General features: G+C 34.7%; 1 protein-coding gene across 2 annotated transcripts in view; it reads right to left on the minus strand.

The window, feature by feature from the left end:
* The window catches only part of APP (amyloid beta precursor protein), a 146382-nt gene that overhangs the window by 85919 nt on the left and 39951 nt on the right, over positions 1 to 20512 (minus strand). For both annotated transcript variants that reach the window (XM_074213947.1, XM_074213946.1), the window contains exons 4-5: positions 8323 to 8435; positions 5886 to 6079 (exon numbers count right to left, since the gene is read on the minus strand). In XM_074213947.1, coding sequence (XP_074070048.1) covers positions 5886 to 6079; positions 8323 to 8435 — 307 coding nt within the window. The remainder of the gene's footprint in view (positions 1 to 5885; positions 6080 to 8322; positions 8436 to 20512) is intronic.

Genomic DNA, 20512 nt, shown 5'->3' on the forward strand with positions numbered 1-20512 from the left:
AGTATGATTGTACATCACAAATCACATGTAAGCAATAGAATGCAAGTTCCCTGAAGGCTGGAATCATCTTGCCTTTCTATCTGCATCCCCAAAGTATATCACAAAATGCCAAGTACCTATAGCAAGAGCATAATTAAAAACTTATTTATATCAATACATGCATGCTCTTTTTGAAAACAAAGTTGTCGACTGAAAGAATGTCTTTATTATCTTTAGAAACTGGTTATTGCTCTAGGTGCAATGTATGAGCTTGTTGTCTTTGAAGACTAACCAAGGGGTGGCTAGATGGCATAGTGGATAGAGCACTGGCCCTGGAGTCAGGAGGACCTGAGTTCAAATCCGGCCTCAGACACTTAATAATGACCTAGCTGTGTGGCCTTAGGCAAGCCACTTAACCCCATTGCCTAGCAAAAAAAAAAAAAAAAAAAAAAAAGCTCCAAGACATATGGTGATTACAGTTAATGATTTCATTGAAAAACAACAAAGTCAACATGCAACCAGGAAAAAGACTTGAAATATAAAAGAAACGAAATTCAAATAATGCAAGACTCTTCTGTACTAATAAGAATTCACAGGAAGGAACTGGAATATGTTTCAAAGAATAAAGGAGTTCGAGATGCAGTACAAGGTAACCTATCTACCCTGTAAATTTCAAAATAACTATAAATGAAAAAAAAGATGTAAAATCTAAGGAAATCATTTATTTCTCAAATCCTTCAGACAAAAGAAACAGAAGGGTAAACAAAAATAACAACCAAAGGCAGTATCAACCACAAAATAAAAAGAGACCATTAAGAGATTTCTTTCTAAATGTACACAAAGACTTATGGATGAAAAACGAAAAGTCAAACAGAAATGATAGTGGAGAGATAGGCCTGAAACATTATGGTCCAAACTTAATATCATCCAATCTGGAGGTGAATTAATTTTTTTGTGGGACTAAATTATGTATCAAAGTGGTAAGATGAGAAAGATAGAGGAAAATGTGTGCTTTATCCTAATTAAATCAATGGTTAACAAAGAAAGAAAAATAGTCTCTCAGAAAGAAAAAAGTCTAAATGAGAATGATTGAAGAGGCAAAGGGAGGCTGAAAATAGGGGAAAGAACCCATTGATCCAGCAATACCACTAATAGATTTGAATCCCAAAGAGATTATAAAAATAGAAAAAGACCTCTCTATATAAAAATATTTACAGTACCTCTTTTTTGTTGTGGCAAAGAAATGGAAATAAAGGGGATATTCATATACCATTAGAAATGATGAACAGAGGAATTTCAGAAAAACCTGAAAATTTACATGAAACGATGCAAAGTGAAGTGAGCAGAACCAGAACATTGTATACAGAAACTGGAACATAATGTGATGATCAATTATGACTGATTTAGCTCTGGAGTTACAGAAACACAATGATCCAAGAAAATTCCAAAAGACTTATGATGGAGAATTCTATCTGTATTCAGAGAAAGAACTGATGGAGTCTGACTGCAGATTAGAGGAAACTATTTTCACTTTGTGTGTGTGTGTGTGTGTGTGTGTGTGTGTGTGTGTGTGTGTGTGTTTTGTTCTATTTTTTTCACAACATGACTAACACAGAACTATGTTTTACATAATTACACATATAAAACCTATATTACATTGCTTACCATTTTAGGAAAGGGAAGGGTGAAGGAATAAAGGGGAACATTTGAAACTCAAAAGTTTATATGAATGCTAACAATTGTCTTTATATGCAATTATTTTTTTAAAAAAGAAAAGAGAGCAAAGAAAGATAATGTTGCTTTGGTGGCAGAAGGTATTATAGATGTCTACTCCCATAGAAGAGGGACAGTCTATAAGGGGAGATGGGGCCTTACTATAAAGTGTGATGTGCAGGAATTTGGAGATTAGAGAAATCACCCATTTTACCACAGGAGAGGGATATCAGATCTCCTGGGGGTCAAGTGACATCCAGAAGAGTGGGAAAGAACATAGACCCTCTGAAGAGATTACGAGGCAAATTGAGAAAAAAATGACCAATGGGAGGGGATATGCCAATAGTGAAATGCACTATCCGGAATATAGAAAAATTCTCACCATGCTTGCAGAAATTGGTATATCTAAGCATGGGGGTCAAAGAAAAAGGGGAAGGGATAAGATCTTCAAAACAATAACACAGAAATTTAAGGACCATGAATCACAGAATAAGAGTCTAGAACAGACAGAAAGGGAAGATAAAAAAATGAAGAACTTGAGGGAAGGAAATACTTCTTAGAAAAACCAGAAATGAAAATTTAAAAACAAACAAGTTTAAGAGAAGGAAAGGAAGAGGAAGAGGGATGATATTTCAAACCTAAGAAGGGGAAAATTAAATAACTAGATAAAAGCAAGTGAAAATAAAAAAGACTAACAAGCAAAATTCCAAAACTGGCAAAGGGGTAATAAATAGAATGGGGAAAGGTGAGGGTTGAGGGTAAAGGGAAAGAAATCCTATAAAAATAGGATTGCCTATTAAACAGACTGCCTTAAAATAGACTGACCAAAAATAACTGAAGAGACACTGTAGAGTGTTTATAGTGGAATTTTAAAAATACTGTAATTTGTGGGGGAAAAAGTATTATTAGAAACAAGTGAAAAAATATAAACTAACTCTCACAACTTCAAATGTGAATAGATTAAATAACTTTAAAAAAGAGTGGCAGAATGAATGAAAAAACAAAATTCTTTAATTACCTTAAAAGCAAACAAAACAGAAACAAAGAAAAATTCCACAGCTGAAAAAATAAAATTTACTAGAAAAGCAGGAGTTTCAATCATGCATTAGACACACAAAAGCACCCTACTAGAATCCTCTTATGACCCAAATATAGTCTTAATACCCAAGATACATAAAGATAAAACACAAAAGGAAAAATATAGACTAATATCATTAATAAATGCTGACTCAAAAAGTTTCAACAAAATTTTGTCAAACTATAGTGATTTATCAAAAACAAAAAATTCAGTATGACCAAGTGAGATTTATATCAGTGATGTAAAAGATGGTTTATCATTGGGAAAATAGTCAACATTATAACCAAAACATCCCAAATGACATGATAATCTCAGTAAATACAGAAAAATTTTTAAACAAACCATAACAATGTGTTGAAATAATAATAATAATCATATAACAAATAATAATAGCTAAGGGACAGCTAGGTGGCATTGTGGATAGTCAGGAGGACCTGAATTCAAATCTGACCTCAGAAACTTAATAATTACCTATCTCTGTGACCCTAGGCAAGTCACTTGACTCCTTTGCCTTGCAAAAACCAAAATAATAATAATGATAGCTAGAATTTAGAAAGCAACTATTATGTACCAAGCACTATGCTAAGGGCTTTACAAATCTATCATTTGGCTCTTATCAGAGCCCTGAGTTACATTATTATGTCATTATCACCATTTTACAGTTAAAGAAACTGAGGCAAACAAAAGTTAAGTAACTTGTTCAGGGCCACACAACTAGTCAGTATCCATGCTCACATTTTAATTTAGGTCTTTGACTCTAGGGCCAAATTCTCTATTCACTCTGCCACTTAGCTGAAAAAATTTTTACAAAGTATAGATACAGAAGAACCTTTTGTTAATAGCACAAAAAGTATCTATCTGAAACAAAAAGAAAACATCATTGCAATAGTAGTAAGTATAGGAGTGAAGGAAAGATGTCTATGCTATCCGTTAGTTATAATTCTGGAAATACTAGTGCTAAGACAAGAGAAAGAAATTAAAGGCAAAAATAGTTTAATAAAGATGAGTTAAAATTATTCTTATTTCCTGATATGATGTTGTACTTGTAAAATTCTAGAGAAGCAACAAAGATAAAAATTGGCTAAATTAATAGCTTCAGCAAATCTTTAGGCTACAAAATAAACCTTCAAAAATTAGCAGTATTAACACAATAATTTTTAAACATTCAAAAGGCAAAAATGGAAAAAAATATGATTCCAAATAGTAACAAATTATAATAGGTCCAGCTCTAACACAAACTAATTGTGCCACCGGCTTTTTAACCTTTTTTTGTGATACAAACCCCTCTATTAGGCTAGCAAAAACTATGGACCTCTTCTCAGATTAATGTTTTCAAATAAAAAAAAATAAATTAACTTCTATACATCTCCGCTGAAAAAAACTGAAAAAGCATTGATAGAAATGAAGCTTAAACTAACCTTTTACACCATATTTCACAATATATTCTAAACCAGACTCTTCTGCAAAGGGCCATTTGGATATTTATAACATCATTTGTGAATCATACAAAATTATCAATTTAAAAACTATTCTGCTATATTTGAGCAAATATTTAATTAATTCACTGCTAAAAAGCTCTTAGGTTTATTGAACTTTGAATTTTGCCCATGGCTGCTGATGCAGCACCAGACTAAATGATTTCAAAAGCCAGATGTTCCCCACCCCTGTTATAAATGGATAATAATCTTAATATTACAAATCATACTATTAAAAAAGAAGCATAGCATATACCTTTCAAAGTTATGAATAGGGGATGTATTCCTAACCGAACAAGAGAAAGAAACAGTTACATAAGATAAAATAAATAACTCTGATTACACTAAACTGATAAATATTTGTACAGACAAAAATTAATGCACATAGGTTACAAGTAGTTAAATGAGGGAAAAAATCTTTGTATCAAATTTCTCTGAAAAGGATTTGGTATCCATGACATATAAGCAATTATATACACATAGGTATGTGTGTGTGTGTGTGTGTGTGTGTGTGTGTGTGTGTGTGTGTATATATATATATATATATAATACAAAGATCAAAAGATTTGTAAACTATTAACAATAACATAAAAAATGCTACAAAACACTAATAAGAAGACTGCAATCAAAATATTCCTTGGATTTTACTTCATACTTTGCAAATTTGCAAAAATCACAAAACAATGGCAATAGTCAAAGTTACAAGGGAAGTTAGGCAAGTGTTGCATTGTTGGTAGAGCTGCGAACAGATAAATATCATTTTACAAAGTATTTTGGAATTATACAAATAAAGGAACTAAAATATCCCTACTCTGTGATTCAGAAATTTCATTACTCAGCTTATTTCCCTAGGAAGCTACTAATAAGTTTCTAGATACAACAAAATATTTATAGCAGCACTTCTGGGGATGGAAAAAAATTGAAAATAAAATAGATACCTATTGACTGGGGAATGATTAAATAAGTTGTGGTAAATGAATGTAATAGAAATACATTCATATTAGTATGCTGAAAGAAATGATAAATGTAATGAATACAAAAGTATAAGTATAAAATGATCTATGTGAATAGATGCAGAATGAAGTATGGACAGCCAAGAAAATGTATTCTATAATGATTACAAGTAAATGGAAAAAACATATACACAAAAATTAAAATTGGCTATTATATATATATATATTATATTTTATATAATAATTGTAATATATTATCTAATATTATTTAATATACATGATATAGTCTTATTTATTATTTAATTATTTTATATTATTTAATATGCAATGTATAACACAATATTATGTTATATATTATAATTAATAATAATTTTATATAATTATATATGTAATGTATATAATATATATATTTCTTTTCTTCTTTTACAGAAATACTATTGATTATATGGGATGTTTCTCTAAAAAGGGGTAGGGGAAGTTACTGGCAGAAACAGTTTTTTTAAAAAAATTATATATTCCATTTAAGAAAATGTCACTGGGGAAAATTTATTTCTTTTAGGGTTATTTTTATGAACCAAGAAGAGACAAAAATTACTTGTTTTTGTATTCTATTTATATGAGATTGGAAGATATTTTCAGTGACTCAAAGTGAAGAATTTAGGTAGGATTAAAATTGCATACTCTTACCTTCCATCTGCATAATCTGCATCTGCACCTCCCCACCAGACTTCTGAATCATCATCCTCTGCATCAGCAGAGTCAACATTGTCGTTTTCCTCGGCCAGTGGGCAACACACAAACTCTACACCACGGAACTTGTCAATTCCACAGGGCAACAACATGCCATAGTTATGCAGATTCATGCTCTTTTCACTACAAGTCTAAAAAAAATTTTAAAGAGTAAGAGGAACAATGGGAAAAAGTTAAATAATGATATAACCAATACACAGAGATACTTCTCAGTCAGTATATCCCAAATACAAAAATTGTATCAATAGAATAGATGAATTAGAAGACTATGAACCTCTTCTCAGATTAATGTTTTCAAATACAAATACTTAGGATTGCAAAGAAAAGTAATTATATTGCATAGCATTATTGAAATAATGCATATATTTTTTAAATGTTCAAGGACACTAGGTTCAGAATTATTGGACTAAAGGGTATCTAGTATTCCATCTATCATTAATATTCCACAAATCTATGATTTCCTTAAAAAATCAATTTGCATATGCCTTTACAGAGTTACTGGAGGAAAACAGAGTTTTAACTAGACATAGAAGGGAAGAAACTGTTATTCACAAATAGAACATATTTGAAATATTTTTATGAATAACCATAACTTTTCTACATCACTTTTTTTCCCCCAACAAAAAAAAATTGTGTTTGGAATCTTTTCTTTCGTATTTTAATCTACAGAGAATAATAATAATAACCCTGAGAGACAGCAGTATTGAGAGTTGGAAAAACTTTACCTAATGAACTAACGTATTGCTCTAAGTGGTAGTAGTGGTACATATGTACATGCTGTAAAAAGTACAACTATGACAGTGTTAGTGGCATTCATTCTGTATATGAGGTTAGAAAATTATGAAGACCCCAATTGCATCTACCACCTCAAACTTGCAAAGACTGTGCACTCTCTGCTCTTTCAAATTAGTTCACCTCAAAGAATTTTGCTCTCAAGCAACAGCAATGGAAATGTAAGGAAAAGAAATCTTTCAGTTGTTACAAGTTGAAGGTCACAGTGACAGTGAACTATTTAGAAATTACAGCTTGCAAAACTTTCAAATGGTTTTACCTTAGAAGCATCTTGTACTCTAAAAGCATTTCCTAGGATAGTTACAAGGTAGCAATAATTGAGTGCAGGAGGCAAAATAAACATTCTGGTTTTTTTTCTAATTTTTTCTAATTTTCTAATTTTTCTAATTTCCTGGTAATCAACTTCAATTTTTTGTATAGCCACTACCCAAAAATCATTCTAAAAAAGATTTAACTTACCATAAATTAAGCAGATTTAGTAGGCACAACTTACTATAAATTAAGTGACCATACTTGAGGAGTAGCACAAAACATCCCCATCCCTTCAAAAATATAGGGATATTGTTTATGAGATGGAAAAATAAAGATTTTAAAGCAAATATAATTTTTGCTTCAAAAAAAGAGTGGGAAAATATAATTTTATTGAAAGAGAAAGAATGTGTTAGTCTAATCCAAGAAGTGCTAGGGATACAATGAAAAAAAAAGTTTGACTTTCAGATGCTTATAATTTAAACTAAGTGCATACAATCTATAAACAGTTAAATATTTAACCAATACTTTGAGGAGAAGTGAAATGATTAGGAGGGCAATGAAAAGTTTTAAATGTTAAGTGGTACATGAACTGAGTCTTAAAAGAAGTCAGAAATTATCTTTTACAGAAAGACTTCTGGAGTATAATTCAATGATTAAAATAAACTGGCTAATGACTAAAGGTGTTCTCCCATTAATCAAGGAAGATGATGCTACAGGGTAGAAATGGAAGCACAAAATAAAATGAGCAACAAATTGTCATAAATTATCCATTCTTTCATTTGTTTAGTTAAAGAAATTAACCAAAAAAATGATCACTACCTAATGTTTTTTCCACTGAGGAAAGATATATTGAGTATGGTATAATATATTAAACTTTTAACCTGATAACTAAAAAACTGGGTTCAAATCTGATATTCTCTCACAACAGTCTGATAAAAGTAGTTGAACGATCTCAATCTGTTAAATGGTAGTAGTACTACTATCTCAGCAAAGATGTGGTAAATAAATTAAAGGTACTTTAGCTAAAAGATAATAGATGAAGTAAAACTTTGAAAAACATTTTAAATCAGAAGTTTAGAAAACAATAAAAATTTAAGATTACAGCTTTTATTTTAAATACATATCATTCAACAACAAATAAATTTTCCACAAATTATTTATCATCCATAGAAATTTAAAAATATAACTTTCTCTGTCTATGGAAATTTAAAAATATAACTATTTCTTCTTAATATTTTCTAGAATGCCATTGAAAACACCCCCCCCACACACACATCACACAAATCTTACAACTTAAAAAAAAGAGAAAAAATTCACATTTTTTTTTTACCTCTTTTGCAACAGTATGCCAGTGGAGATGAGTTTCACATATATCCATCCTTTCCTGGTGCAAGAATTTGCATTTGTCTGGCACTAAAAGAGCATCACTTACAAACTCACCAACTGAAAAAAAAAAGCAAAACAAAAACTCAATTCTACACTAAGGCAAGTTTTTGAATTAAAGAGCTACAGAGGCTGGAAGAAATTTCGAGGGACTATCTGGCCTGCCTCTGACTTTAAGCAATTGATTGGACAAATACACAAGAGGTAACTTTTTTCTAAATAATGATTCTACAGTATAATCTGATAAGTTTGTTCCATTTTTACTACCCTATTAGTCAAAAATATTCTTGATGGGAGGCTGAGAGGAGCAGAAGCAGAAGAACACTGTTTGTATACCCTAACAGAAACATGGGGTTGATGATCAATCTTTTTTTTTTTTTTTTTAGGCTTTTGCAAGGCAAATGGGGTTAAGTGGCTTGCCCAAGGCCACACAGCTAGATAATTATTAAGTGTCTGAGACTGGATTTGAACCCAGGTACTCCTGACTCCAGGGCTGCTGCTTTATCCACTGCGCCACCTAGCCGCCCTTGATGATCAATCTTAATGGACTTGCTCATTCCATCAGTGCAACGATTAGGCACAATTTTGGGATATCTGCAATGGAGAATACCATCTGTATCTAGAGAAAGAATTGTGGAGTTTGAACAAAGACAAAAGACTATTATTACCTTTAATTAAAACAAACAAACATTATCTTATTATGTAATTCTGCTATCTCTTACACTTTATTTTTTTCCTTAAGGATATGATTTCTCTGTCATCACATTCAACTTAGATCAATGTATACCATGGAAACAATGTAAAGACTGACAAATTGCCTTCAGTAGGGGGTGGGGGTAGGGAAGTAAGATTAGGGGGAAAATTGTAAAACTCAAAATAAATAAAATATTTAATTAAAAAAAAGAAAAACATCTTGATGTTTTAGAGCACCAATGACTCAAAATAATTTGAAAAATAAGGCACAAAATTTCAAAATGCTAAAAAAAACTTGGGCTATCTGAAAGTCAAGAAAAGAGCCTAGGCTTTCTTTTTCAAGAAATAATGCAGCAAAATTGCCCTGGGATCCTAGAAGCAGAGGGTAAAATAGAAATGAGATCCCAAAAGAAAAACTCCCAAGTCAAAGAGAAAATACCATGCCAGAAAGAAACAATTCAACTACCATGTCGCTACAGTCAGGATTACATAGGATCTGGCAGAGTCTACTTTAAGGGCTCGTAGGACTTGGAATGTGATATTCCAGAAGGCAAAAGAACTTGTTTTACAACTGAGAACCAAGCAGCAAAACTGAAATCCTCTTTCAGGGGGAGAAGATGGGCATTCAATGAAAAAGGGACTTTAAAAGTTTCCTGTTGAAATGACCAGATCTGAACAAAAAGTTTGATCTCCCAGGTAAGGCATAGAGGGTGGATGAAAAGGACTAATTATGAGGAACTTATTGAATCTGAACTTTCTATATTCCTGCATAGGAAGATGATAATGATAACTCATATAAACCTTCTCATTTATACCATATACAGACAAGGCACTGGAGGGAATTGAATATAATGGTATATATAATATGGTATAAAAATGGAGTCAATGGGTGATAAAGGAAAGTACTGGTTGGAAGGGAAAGGAAAGGAAGAATAGGCTAAGATGTAAAAAGAGTCAAGAAAAAACTTTTGCAATGGAGTGGAAAGGGGGGAAGATGAGCCTTCATTCTCATCAGAAATGGCTCAATTTAGAAATAACATATACACTTAATAGGGTAAAGAAATCTATCTTATCCAGAGAGGAAAGGGATGGGATAAGGGGGGAGGGGAGGGAGGGGAATAGAGATAGAAGAGAGGAAAGATAATGAGAGAGAGTAATCAGATACAAAAAGGGGAGAGAGAGAGAGAGAGAGAGAGAGAGAGAGAGAGAGAGAGAGAGAGAGAGAGAGAACAATAAATAAGAGTGGAGAAGATTAGAATAGAGGGAAATACAGCTAGTAATAGCAACTTGTGGGAAAAGATACTGAGGCAACTTCTCTGGTGGACTTATGATAAAGACATCAACTCATCCCAGAGACAGAGCCGATAGAATTTGAACACAAACTAAAGTATACTTTTTTTCCCTTCTCATTTCATTTCTCTTGAGGTTTTCCTATCCTCTTGTGGGAGGGGGTTATGTTTATTTAAATAAACTATAAAAAATATAAACAAGATATTCTTGATAGTCCACTAATATTTTTTCAATTTTTAATTTTTTTTAAAAAGATCTTTCCCACATATACTAATAACAATTAAGAATGATTAGAAAAACAATCTTCTGTGCCAAGGGTTCCAAGTAGCCTTTCCTCTACATCCTTCAAAAGAATCAAAAATGAACCCTCCTCTACTTCTAGGAATTGTGCAGTCTTTTTATATATTTTTTTCCTGGATTGATTTAAATGCTTTCCTTCAAAGTAATTATATAAAACAGTTCCTAATTATAAAACAAATTGCCATTGAACTAACTTGGGAAAGTAAATACTGCTTCCAGGATGTAGTTGAATTAGAAAGGATGAATAAGGTAAGGCCTTATCTGTGCTTATTGTTAACTGTTATTGCTAAAAACATGAGGAAAACTGTATTCTGTAATATATGAAAAGAATTCTGAAAGGGGACCAAGAAAGCAAAGAAAGAGTGTGATAGGGTCAAATCTTTAAAGCTCCCTCTAAGGTCTCAGAACAAAGAGCTTGGGAAGAAGGATTGAAAAGAGAGGAAAGAAAGGAAGGAGGCCTTATTTTGGTGGTGGGAGGAGGTTCCAAAGGCTAAGGAGAGATGAAGACCTTATATTGGCTGTTGTCTGGAGGACTTGGTGCTGGAAAAGTCTACTTACCCTACATTGTGAGGGAGAAGTTGGAATCCATGGTGCAACAGGCCCATGGAGGAATGGGAAAATATATATAAGGAGATTTTGAGGTAAATATGGAAAAAAAAAGGTAACCTCATTAAGGTATGGGTTAATGGTAGGCCACATAGTATGGGATATGGTGGAGAAGGTGATGAGGTAGTGTCCTCTATGACAGCTACAGTGATTGGCACTATTCTGGAACTGAGCAGTGGCAGAAAGCCCCTAGAGTCAAGCCTAGAAAAGAATCCTTTCTAAATAATTATTCTACAGTATAACCTGATAAATTTATCACCCTATTAGTCAAAATATTCTTGATGGTCTACTGATATTTTTGCAATTTTTTAATACAGAGAAAGAAGGGAGACCAGATAACAATAATAATCCTGAATAAGAGACTGAGAGTCTAGAGTACACAAAATGAAAGAAAAAATATAAGAAGAGGAAAGTTGAAAAAAATATAAACAAAAGACCTAAAAAAGAGAAAGGAGTAATAAAGGAGGAGAGATCAAGGGAAAGGGGAAGAGAGGGCAATCTTTAAAAATAAGCTAAAACTCTAAAAATTCTAAAAAAAAAGGCTAAAATAACTGAAGGAACATTTTAGAGAAGAAAAGGGGGAAAATTATAACATGAAAAAATAAAATATATTAGAGATAAATGAAGTTATAAACCTAATTCTCAAAGCTTTAAATGTAAATATATTAAACTAATGATATCAAAGAGTGAAAGATTGCATAAGAAAACAAAACTGTACAATCTGTCAGGTACAAGAAACACATTTAAAAAAATGGATTCATATATAAGATAAAACTAATAGGACAGAAAAAAATTTAGTATGCATCAAATGAATTAAAAAAAAACAGCTGCTGCTCTCATTCTATCAGATGAAAGCAAAAACAAACTTTCAAAAAAAGATAAAAAGGATACTAAATTATGCTGAAAGGAAACAATGACAATCAATATTGGTAATAAACTTATACACTTCAAATGCCCGAGTATCTGAATTCATAGAGGAAACATTATCTAAGCTACAAGAAATCACAAACAGTAACATAAAAATGACAGGAGACTTCAATATCCTTCTATTAGTAGTGGATGTTTAACAGAAAGAGGAAACTAAAGGGAAACTGGTACTGAAAAATTCCTGTAGATACTGGACTTTAAAAACCACTCTTTAATAAAATAAAGACAAACCTAAAAAAGAGAAAAAAGTAATTACTTTCTTAGGAAAATGATCATTGCTGGAAGGGTTGTGGGAAATCTGGGACACTATTACATTATTGGTGGAGCTGTGAACTCATCCAAGCTTTCTGGAGAGCAATCTAGAACTACGCCCAAAGGGCAACAAAAATTGATCCAGCAATACCACTACTGGGTCTATACCCTGAAGAGATGATGAAAAAAAGGGTAAAAACATCACTTGTACAAAAATATTCATAGCAGCCCTGTTTGTGGTGGCAAAGAATTGGAAATCAAATAAATGTCCTTCAAATGGGGAATGGCTTAGCAAACTGGTATTATGAATGTCATGGAACACAATGTTCTATTAGAAACCAGGAGGGATGGGAATGCAGGGAAGCCTGGAGGGATTTACATGAACTGATGCTGAACGAGATGAGCAGAACCAGAAAAACACTGTAGACCCTAACAGCAACATGGGGGTGATGATCAACCTTGAAGGACTTGCTCATTCCATCAGTGCAACAACTAGGGCCAATTTGGGGCTGTCTGCAAAGGAGAGTGCCAGATAAAGAACTGTGGAGTTTGAACAAAGTCCAAGGACCATTTCCTTTAATTTAGGGGAAAAAAAACCTGGTATCTTATAGTCTGATCTTGTTATCTCTTATACTTTATGTTTCTTCCTTAAGGATATGATTTCTCTCTCATCACACTCAATTTGGATCAATGTACAACATGGAAACAATGTAAAGACTGACAAATTGCTTTCTGTGGGGGGAGGGAAGTAAGATTGGGTGAAAATTTTAATACTCAAAATAAATAAAATCTTTAATAAAAAAGTAATTACTTTCTCATAGAACTCTGAAGTAATGAGAATATTCAATACCACATCAAACTACCAAAGATAATTTAATATAGAAAAAATAATAAAATATATATAAAACAGAGGAATAAGAATCTCACAGAAAATATTTTTTTAAAAAAGACTGGGGGGGGGGCAGAGCCAAGATGGCGACAAGAAGGGATCGAGTCTTAGGCGCTCTCTGATAAAAACTCATAAGCTAAGGACTCTAACTAAACTTTCGAGAGACAGAACCCACAAAGGGACCCAGTGAGGCAGTTCTCCTACTCAAGGAAACCTGGAAAAGAGCAGAAAGGCTCTGCTCCCCGGGCCGGAGGGGCGGCCTGCCAGAGGGGTGGCCCGCCAGAGCCAAAGAACTTCAGCCTCCCAGGGGCAGCCCCAGGGCACTGGGAGCTGCACCCCGGGGAGCACCGGCACAAAGTGGGGGAACAGCGTGGGACCTCTGCCAAAGCAAGCACATGGAGCCCAGCCCTCAGGGCACACAGCCACAGCCTGGTCTTTTCCCAGCCTAGACCCAGAAACAGAAGCAGGCTGAGCTGGTAAGCAGGAGCCCCCAGGGCATGAGCCCATTGAGCTGAGGGAGGGGAGTGAAGAGAGACTGCTGAGCTCTGTCCTCTGCCTCTGGAACAGGACTCTGGGGCTCTGACCACATTCAAATCCTGATCCCAGTCTAGGCCCCCCCATAGAACAGCAGCCCCTCACCCACTTCACCCCGTGGCAGAGGGGGGCGCTTATGGTCATTCACAGACCAGGAGGGAGGACAGAACCTCACACACTGAGAGCCTTGTGGGAGAGTCCCAAAAGCTCAGGAAGCACCCCAAAAACAGGCTTAGGCTGGGAAAATGAACAAAGAAACAAGAGGAAGACCATTGAGAAATATTTTGCAAATGAGCCCAAGAAGGATCAAAATACTCAGTCTGAAGATGAGGAAGCACAAGCTCCTGCATCTAAAGACTCCAAGAAAAACAGAAATTGGGCTCAGGCTCAACAAAGACTTTGAAAATCTAATGAGGGAGTTAGAAGAAAAACTGGGAAAAGAAAGGAGAGAGATGCAGGAAAGACATGAAAATGAAGTCAGCAGCTTAGTCAAGGAAATCCAAAAAAATGCTGAAGAATATAGCATGCTAAAAAACAGCTTAGGTCAAATGGATAAAACAGTTCAAAAAGTTATTGAGGAGAAGAATGCTTTAAAAAGCAAAATTGGCCAGATGGAAAAAGAGATAAGAAAACTCTCTGAGGAGAATAAATCCTTCAGACAAAGAATAGAATTCAGGAAGATTGATGAATTTACCAGAAATCAGGAATCAATACTTCAAAACCAAAAAAATGAAAAATTAGAAGAAAATGTGAAATATCTCATTGAAAAAACTGATATGGAAAACAGACTTAGGAAAGATAATTTGAAAATTATTGGAATACCTGAAAGTCATGATCAGGAAAAGAGCCTTGACATCATTTTCAAAGAATTACTACAGGAAAATTGCCCTGATATTCTAGAAGCAGAGGGCAAAATAGAAATGGAGAGAATCCACCTATCCCCCAGAGAAAGAGATCCCAAAAAACCAACCCCCAGGAATATTATAGCCAAGTTCCAGAACTCCCAAGTCAAAGAGAAAATTTTACAAGCAGCCAGAAGGACACAGTTCAAATATCGTGGAACTGCAGTCAGGATCACACAGGACTTAGCAGCAGCTACATTGGAAGCTCATAGGGCTTGGAATACAATATACCGGAAGGCAAAAGAGCTTAGAATGCAGCCAAGAATGAACTACCCAGCAAGGCTGAATGTCCTCTTCCAGGGAAAAAGATGGACTTTCAATGAACCAGGGGAATTTCAAAGGTTCCTTTTGGAATGGCCAGAGCTGAACAGAAGGTTTGATCTTCAGATACAGGACTCAGGTGAAGCATGGAGATTGAAGGAGAGGGGGGCAATATGAGGGACTTAATAAGGATGAACTGCATGTATAGAAAAATGATACTGATAATATTCATATGAACCATCTCAGTTAATAGAGCAAGTAGAGGGAGCTTTTATAGGTGAAGCACAGGAGAAAGCTGAATTCGAAGATAAAATATGGTGTAAAAATGGAGTCAATAAGAAAAAAAGGGAAATGGAATGGGAGAAAGAAAAAGGAGAGGGGGGAATAGTCCAAGATATTTCACATAATAAGGTTTTTTTTTATTACAATGAGCTATTGCAATGATATGGAAGGGGGGAGGCAAGGGGGAATGAGAGAAACTTTGCTCTCATCAGAGATGGCTAGGAGAGGAAACAGCAAATATACTCAATGGGGTATATACATCTGGAGTAAGAAGGAGGGGGGGAGCAGGGGGAAGGGGTGGGGATGTGAATAAAGGAGGAGAGGATGGACCATGGGGGGGACAGTGGTCAGATATAACACATTTTCTTTTTTTACTTCTTGTAAGGGGCTGGGATTGGATGGCCTGCCCAGGACCATAGGGCCAGGTGGATTCTGGGCCTAAGGGGTGGTATGGGGGCTCAGGGCTTCTTGGCCCCAGGACCAGGGATCTGTCTGCTGCGCCACTCAGCAACCCTACAGCAGAGTCAGAGTGAAAGGAGAGAGAAAATAGAGTACATGGTAGTGGAGAAATAAGAAAGGAGGGAGTTGCGATCAAGCAATGGCAACGTTGGAAAAATATGTAAGTAACTTTTGTGATGGACTTATCATAAAGAATGTGATCCACTCACGACTGAGTTGATGGTGTTGGAACAAAGACTGAAACACATTTTTTGTTATTATTATTATTTGGGGGAGGGTGCAGGGCAAGTGGGGCTGGGTGGCCTGCCTGGGGCCACATAGCAGGGTGATCATTGGGAGTTTGGGGCCGGATTTGGACCCAGGTGCTCCTGGCTCAAGGGCCAATGCTCTGTCTGCCACCCAGCCACCCCTACTATTATTACTATTTTATTTCATTTTGGGTCTTTTTTTTCCCTTCTTTTTGGTTTTTGCAGGGCAGTGGGGATCGGGTAGCTTGCATGTCACATGGCTGGGTGATTATTGGGTTTACGAGGCTGGATATGGACTCGGGTGCTCGTGGCTCCAGGGCTGGTGCTTCGTCCATTGCGCCACCTGGCCATACCTACAATTATTACTATTATTTTTTTTAATTTTAATTTTTTTTCTCCCCCCTTTACTTTTTTGCCCAATCAAGTCTATCTATATTCATGGGGGAGGGGTATTTTGTTCACTTGTAAACAAGTATATTTTATTAATGTAAAGAAAAACATTTGTACAAAATGAGAATAAAAAATAAATTTAAAAAAAAACCACTCTAAAAAGACTAGGAAGAGAGGCACCTAGTAGAATCAGATCTCAAACTTTGTGTACAAAGCAGTAATCAAATTTATTTGACTAAAAATAAATTGATCTGGAGCAGATTACACAACATGTAAAAAACATAAAAAGTGTACTGTTAAAAGATTCTCTTTCCTGAGGGAAGGCCTTACTCACAATTCTACAAAAATTGCTTGGAAAAATGGAAAGTGGTTTAAAAGAAATTAGGTTTTGCATCATACCTCAACATCCTATACCAAGATAAGCTCCAAGTAGATATATTTCACTTAGCAATATAGTCATAGGAAGTACAAATAAGTACAAATAAGAGCAAATTTTGACAGGACAAAAGTACATGGCCAAATAATAGAGAAAATGTTGAAGATAAAATAGATTTTGATTATATAAAATCGAAAAGTTGTTACACATATTTAAAAATCAATGCAAATTAAGAAAACCAAAGGAAATTGTTCTTATCCAAAGGGGAAAAGCAAAACAATTAAAAGGAAAAGAAATTATTTTAATTAATTATATGCCAACAAAACTAGTAACTTAGAGCAACTGGATGAATACTTAAATTATAAACTATCCAGATTGACAGAAGAAATAATTTTAAGTAACAACTATGAGGCAGCTAAGTAGTGGGTTTGAAATCAAGAAGACTCGTCGTCTTCATGAGGTCTCAGACATTTATAGCTGTTATACCCCGGGCAAATCACTAAAGTCTCGTTACCTCAGTTCCTCACCTACAAAATAAGCTAGAGAAGGAAGCCAGTACTACATATAATAAACATAATTTTCAAATAAAATCTAGGGTAAAGCAAGGATGCCCATCATACTATTTAATAGAATGCTAGAAATGCTAGGCTTAGTAATCAGACAAGAAAGAGAAATAGTGGAATACAGTAGAGCAAAACTGTCTCTGCAGAAAATATGAATCCTAGAATTAACTAAATTAACTAAATCCTAGAATTAACTAAAAAGAATAATTGCAGCAATAAAGCTGAAGGATAGAAAACAAATTTATATAAATCATCAGTATGCCTGTATATTACTAACAAAACCCAGCAGGAAGAAAGTAGAAATTCCACTTGATAGAAACACACACACACACACACACACACACACACACACACACACACACACAGCAAGACACACACAAAATAATAAGAGTACAACTATAAAATTCTTTTCCTGAAGCACAGAATGAATTAATTGTAGATGGTTAGGTCAGGACAATTCTACCTAAATTAATTTACTTATTCAGTAGCACAAGCATTATTTTATAGATCTAGAAAAAATAATAACAAAAAATTCATCTGTAGAACAGATCTCAAACTATCCCACAGAGCAGCAATCATTTAAATGATTTAGTTCTGGCTAAAACACGTAGGGCAGTCACCTACTAAGAGCTGGAATTGTTCTTCTTTGTATCTCCAATTCCCCAGACAGGCACCTGGGGCTGCCCTTTACCAAATACCCACAGGCTGAGAGCTGGTTTTTGTGGGATAATGGGAGTGTTTGGAACTTCAACCTTCATTTACTGAATCACTTTTCTACCTGGTACTCCTTGATATATTTGCTGGGGAGTGTCAAGATAGCCATACTGGACTAACATCTTTCATCAGGCCAACAACAATGGGAGAAGGTGGAAAAGAAAGAAGAAAATACTATGAATAATAAAAATTTTAAACTGGATATTAACATTAAATGATAATATTGTAAATGGGATGTTTTGAGTCATTGATCAACATTTTATTATATTACTATTGATGTGTAAACTACAAAGATCCAAGAAATGGTAGAGAACCATGAAATTCATGTTAGACTCAGTATCAAGTAACTGAGTTCAAAAGCAGTGTCTGCTACTTGATATGTATGTGACTAGAGGCGAGTGATGTTACCTCTCTGAGCTTTAGTTTCCTCATCTGTAAATGACAAGTTTGGAAGAGAGAACCTTAAGGCCCCTTCCCTGAAGATATAAAGTTATCATTGATGATAGATAAGTTACAGCTTAATAAAAGTTCATCTCTTCTCAGAAAGGGAAATAAAGGAGATTGGAGACTTAGCATTAGCATTCATTACTCATTATGAACAAAAAGAAAAAATAACTACTATGAGAATAATTGCAGTTTACATCCCATCATCTGGAGCAGGGGATGAACAAGATTAGATTAAAGTATTTATGTATAAGTCAACTATTTCCCAGATTTTGTGATAAATGCCTGTAAATATAGAAGGAAAATAGAAAGATAGAGCTGGCTCTCAAGGAACTTTTATATTAGGGAGATAGGACACAAAAAAGTTTTGAAGTGACTGGAAGACAGGGACAAGGGTAATAGAAGGCAACAGAATGACTGGGTGGGTACGTCCTCCAATAGAAGCTCCTCAGAGGAAGTCTATGAAGATAATGACAATATCCTTTAATATAGTCAATTGGTCAAGCAATTATTGACTGCTAGTCATTGTGCTAAGATTTTAGAGTTAAAAAGAAAGGCAAAAAAGACAGTTCCTGCCCTCATATTCTAATGCAGAAGAAAACATACATACAGTTTATAAGATATGGGCAGTATAAATGGAAGGTATACTAGGAGACAAGGCACTGATAGTAAGAGGGAAGGTTTGATAGATAAAATAACGGACATGTTTAGTTTATGTCTAGGGGATGATGAACAGCTGTCCAACAGGCAGATGGAGGTGTGAGACTAGAGGTCAATGGGGAGGTATGGGCCAGATAAGTAGATTTAAGAATTATCAGCACAGCGATGATAATTGAATCCATTAGAATAGGAATAAGACTGGGAAGATGAGCTAGAGCTAAATTGTAAAGGGATTTAAATTCTAACAGAGGAGTATATATTTGATCTTAAAAGTAATAAAGAAGTCCTGGGAGTAATTAAATAAGCCATCTGCACTTTGGTAAAATTAATTTGGCAGCTGTGTGAAGGCTAGACTGGAGGAAAAAAGGACTTGAGGCAGAGAGAGACCAATTAAGAGGCTACTTCAGTAGTCCAGGCAAGCAGTGATAATAACAGTTAATAAAGAGAGCATGAATAACAAAACAATATTTTACACTATGTACTCAAATACAGATATAAATAGAAAAGTAAAGATAGTCCTCAACTTCAAGGAATTTATTTGCTAATGGGTAATACAATATGCATAAGTGAAGGAGGACACAGGAGAGTAGATTGGCATTTCATTCAGAAATAATGTTCATCTGGTTATGTATCATAGTTCCAAAATAGGAAGTAGGGGAATAAAGGGCAGTCCTGAAGTAAAGCACAGTGCCTGAGCCTTCCTGGAATAATAGGTGTGAAAGATTTTGGAGAGAAAGACAGGCCAATATATGGCAACCGAGTAGAAATGTGGGATGAGGTAAAGGAAGGAGCTGAGGCTGACTGCAAGGGCATGAACAAGGGGGAATAGAAGGATGGTAGTATCCTTGAAAAACTAGAAAAATTTAAAATAAAAATCGGTTTCAAACATGCTGAATTTATATGCCCACAGAAATCCCACTGTTGAATAAAACCAATTTTAATTAAACTTTATTCTGGTAATATTTAGTATAGTATTCAAGTGTCCCAGACAAGAACTACCAATAAGTGGCATTAAGTTAGCTAGTTTCGACAACTATTTTTCACCAGATCTTTTACTCAGGCAATATAATAAATCATGTTTATTCTTATTTTTTTGTGCTACTGTAGGAATGTTTACTTTTCATATGCAGAAACCCTTAGTTAAACAAATCATCTGGCTAAAAAATGAAAGTGTCAAAAGGCAATAGTAGGGGGCAGCTAGGTGGTGCAGTGGATAGAACCCCAACCCTGGAGTCAGGAGGACCCAAGTTCAAATCCGACCTCAGATGCCTGATACTTACTAGCTTGGTGACTTTGGGTTAAGTCACTTAACCCCAATGTCCTACAAAAAACAAGGGGGAAAAAAAG

The sequence above is a fragment of the Macrotis lagotis genome, chromosome 1, assembly GCF_037893015.1.
Source record: "Macrotis lagotis isolate mMagLag1 chromosome 1, bilby.v1.9.chrom.fasta, whole genome shotgun sequence".
Classification (NCBI taxonomy): Eukaryota; Metazoa; Chordata; class Mammalia; order Peramelemorphia; family Peramelidae; genus Macrotis; species Macrotis lagotis.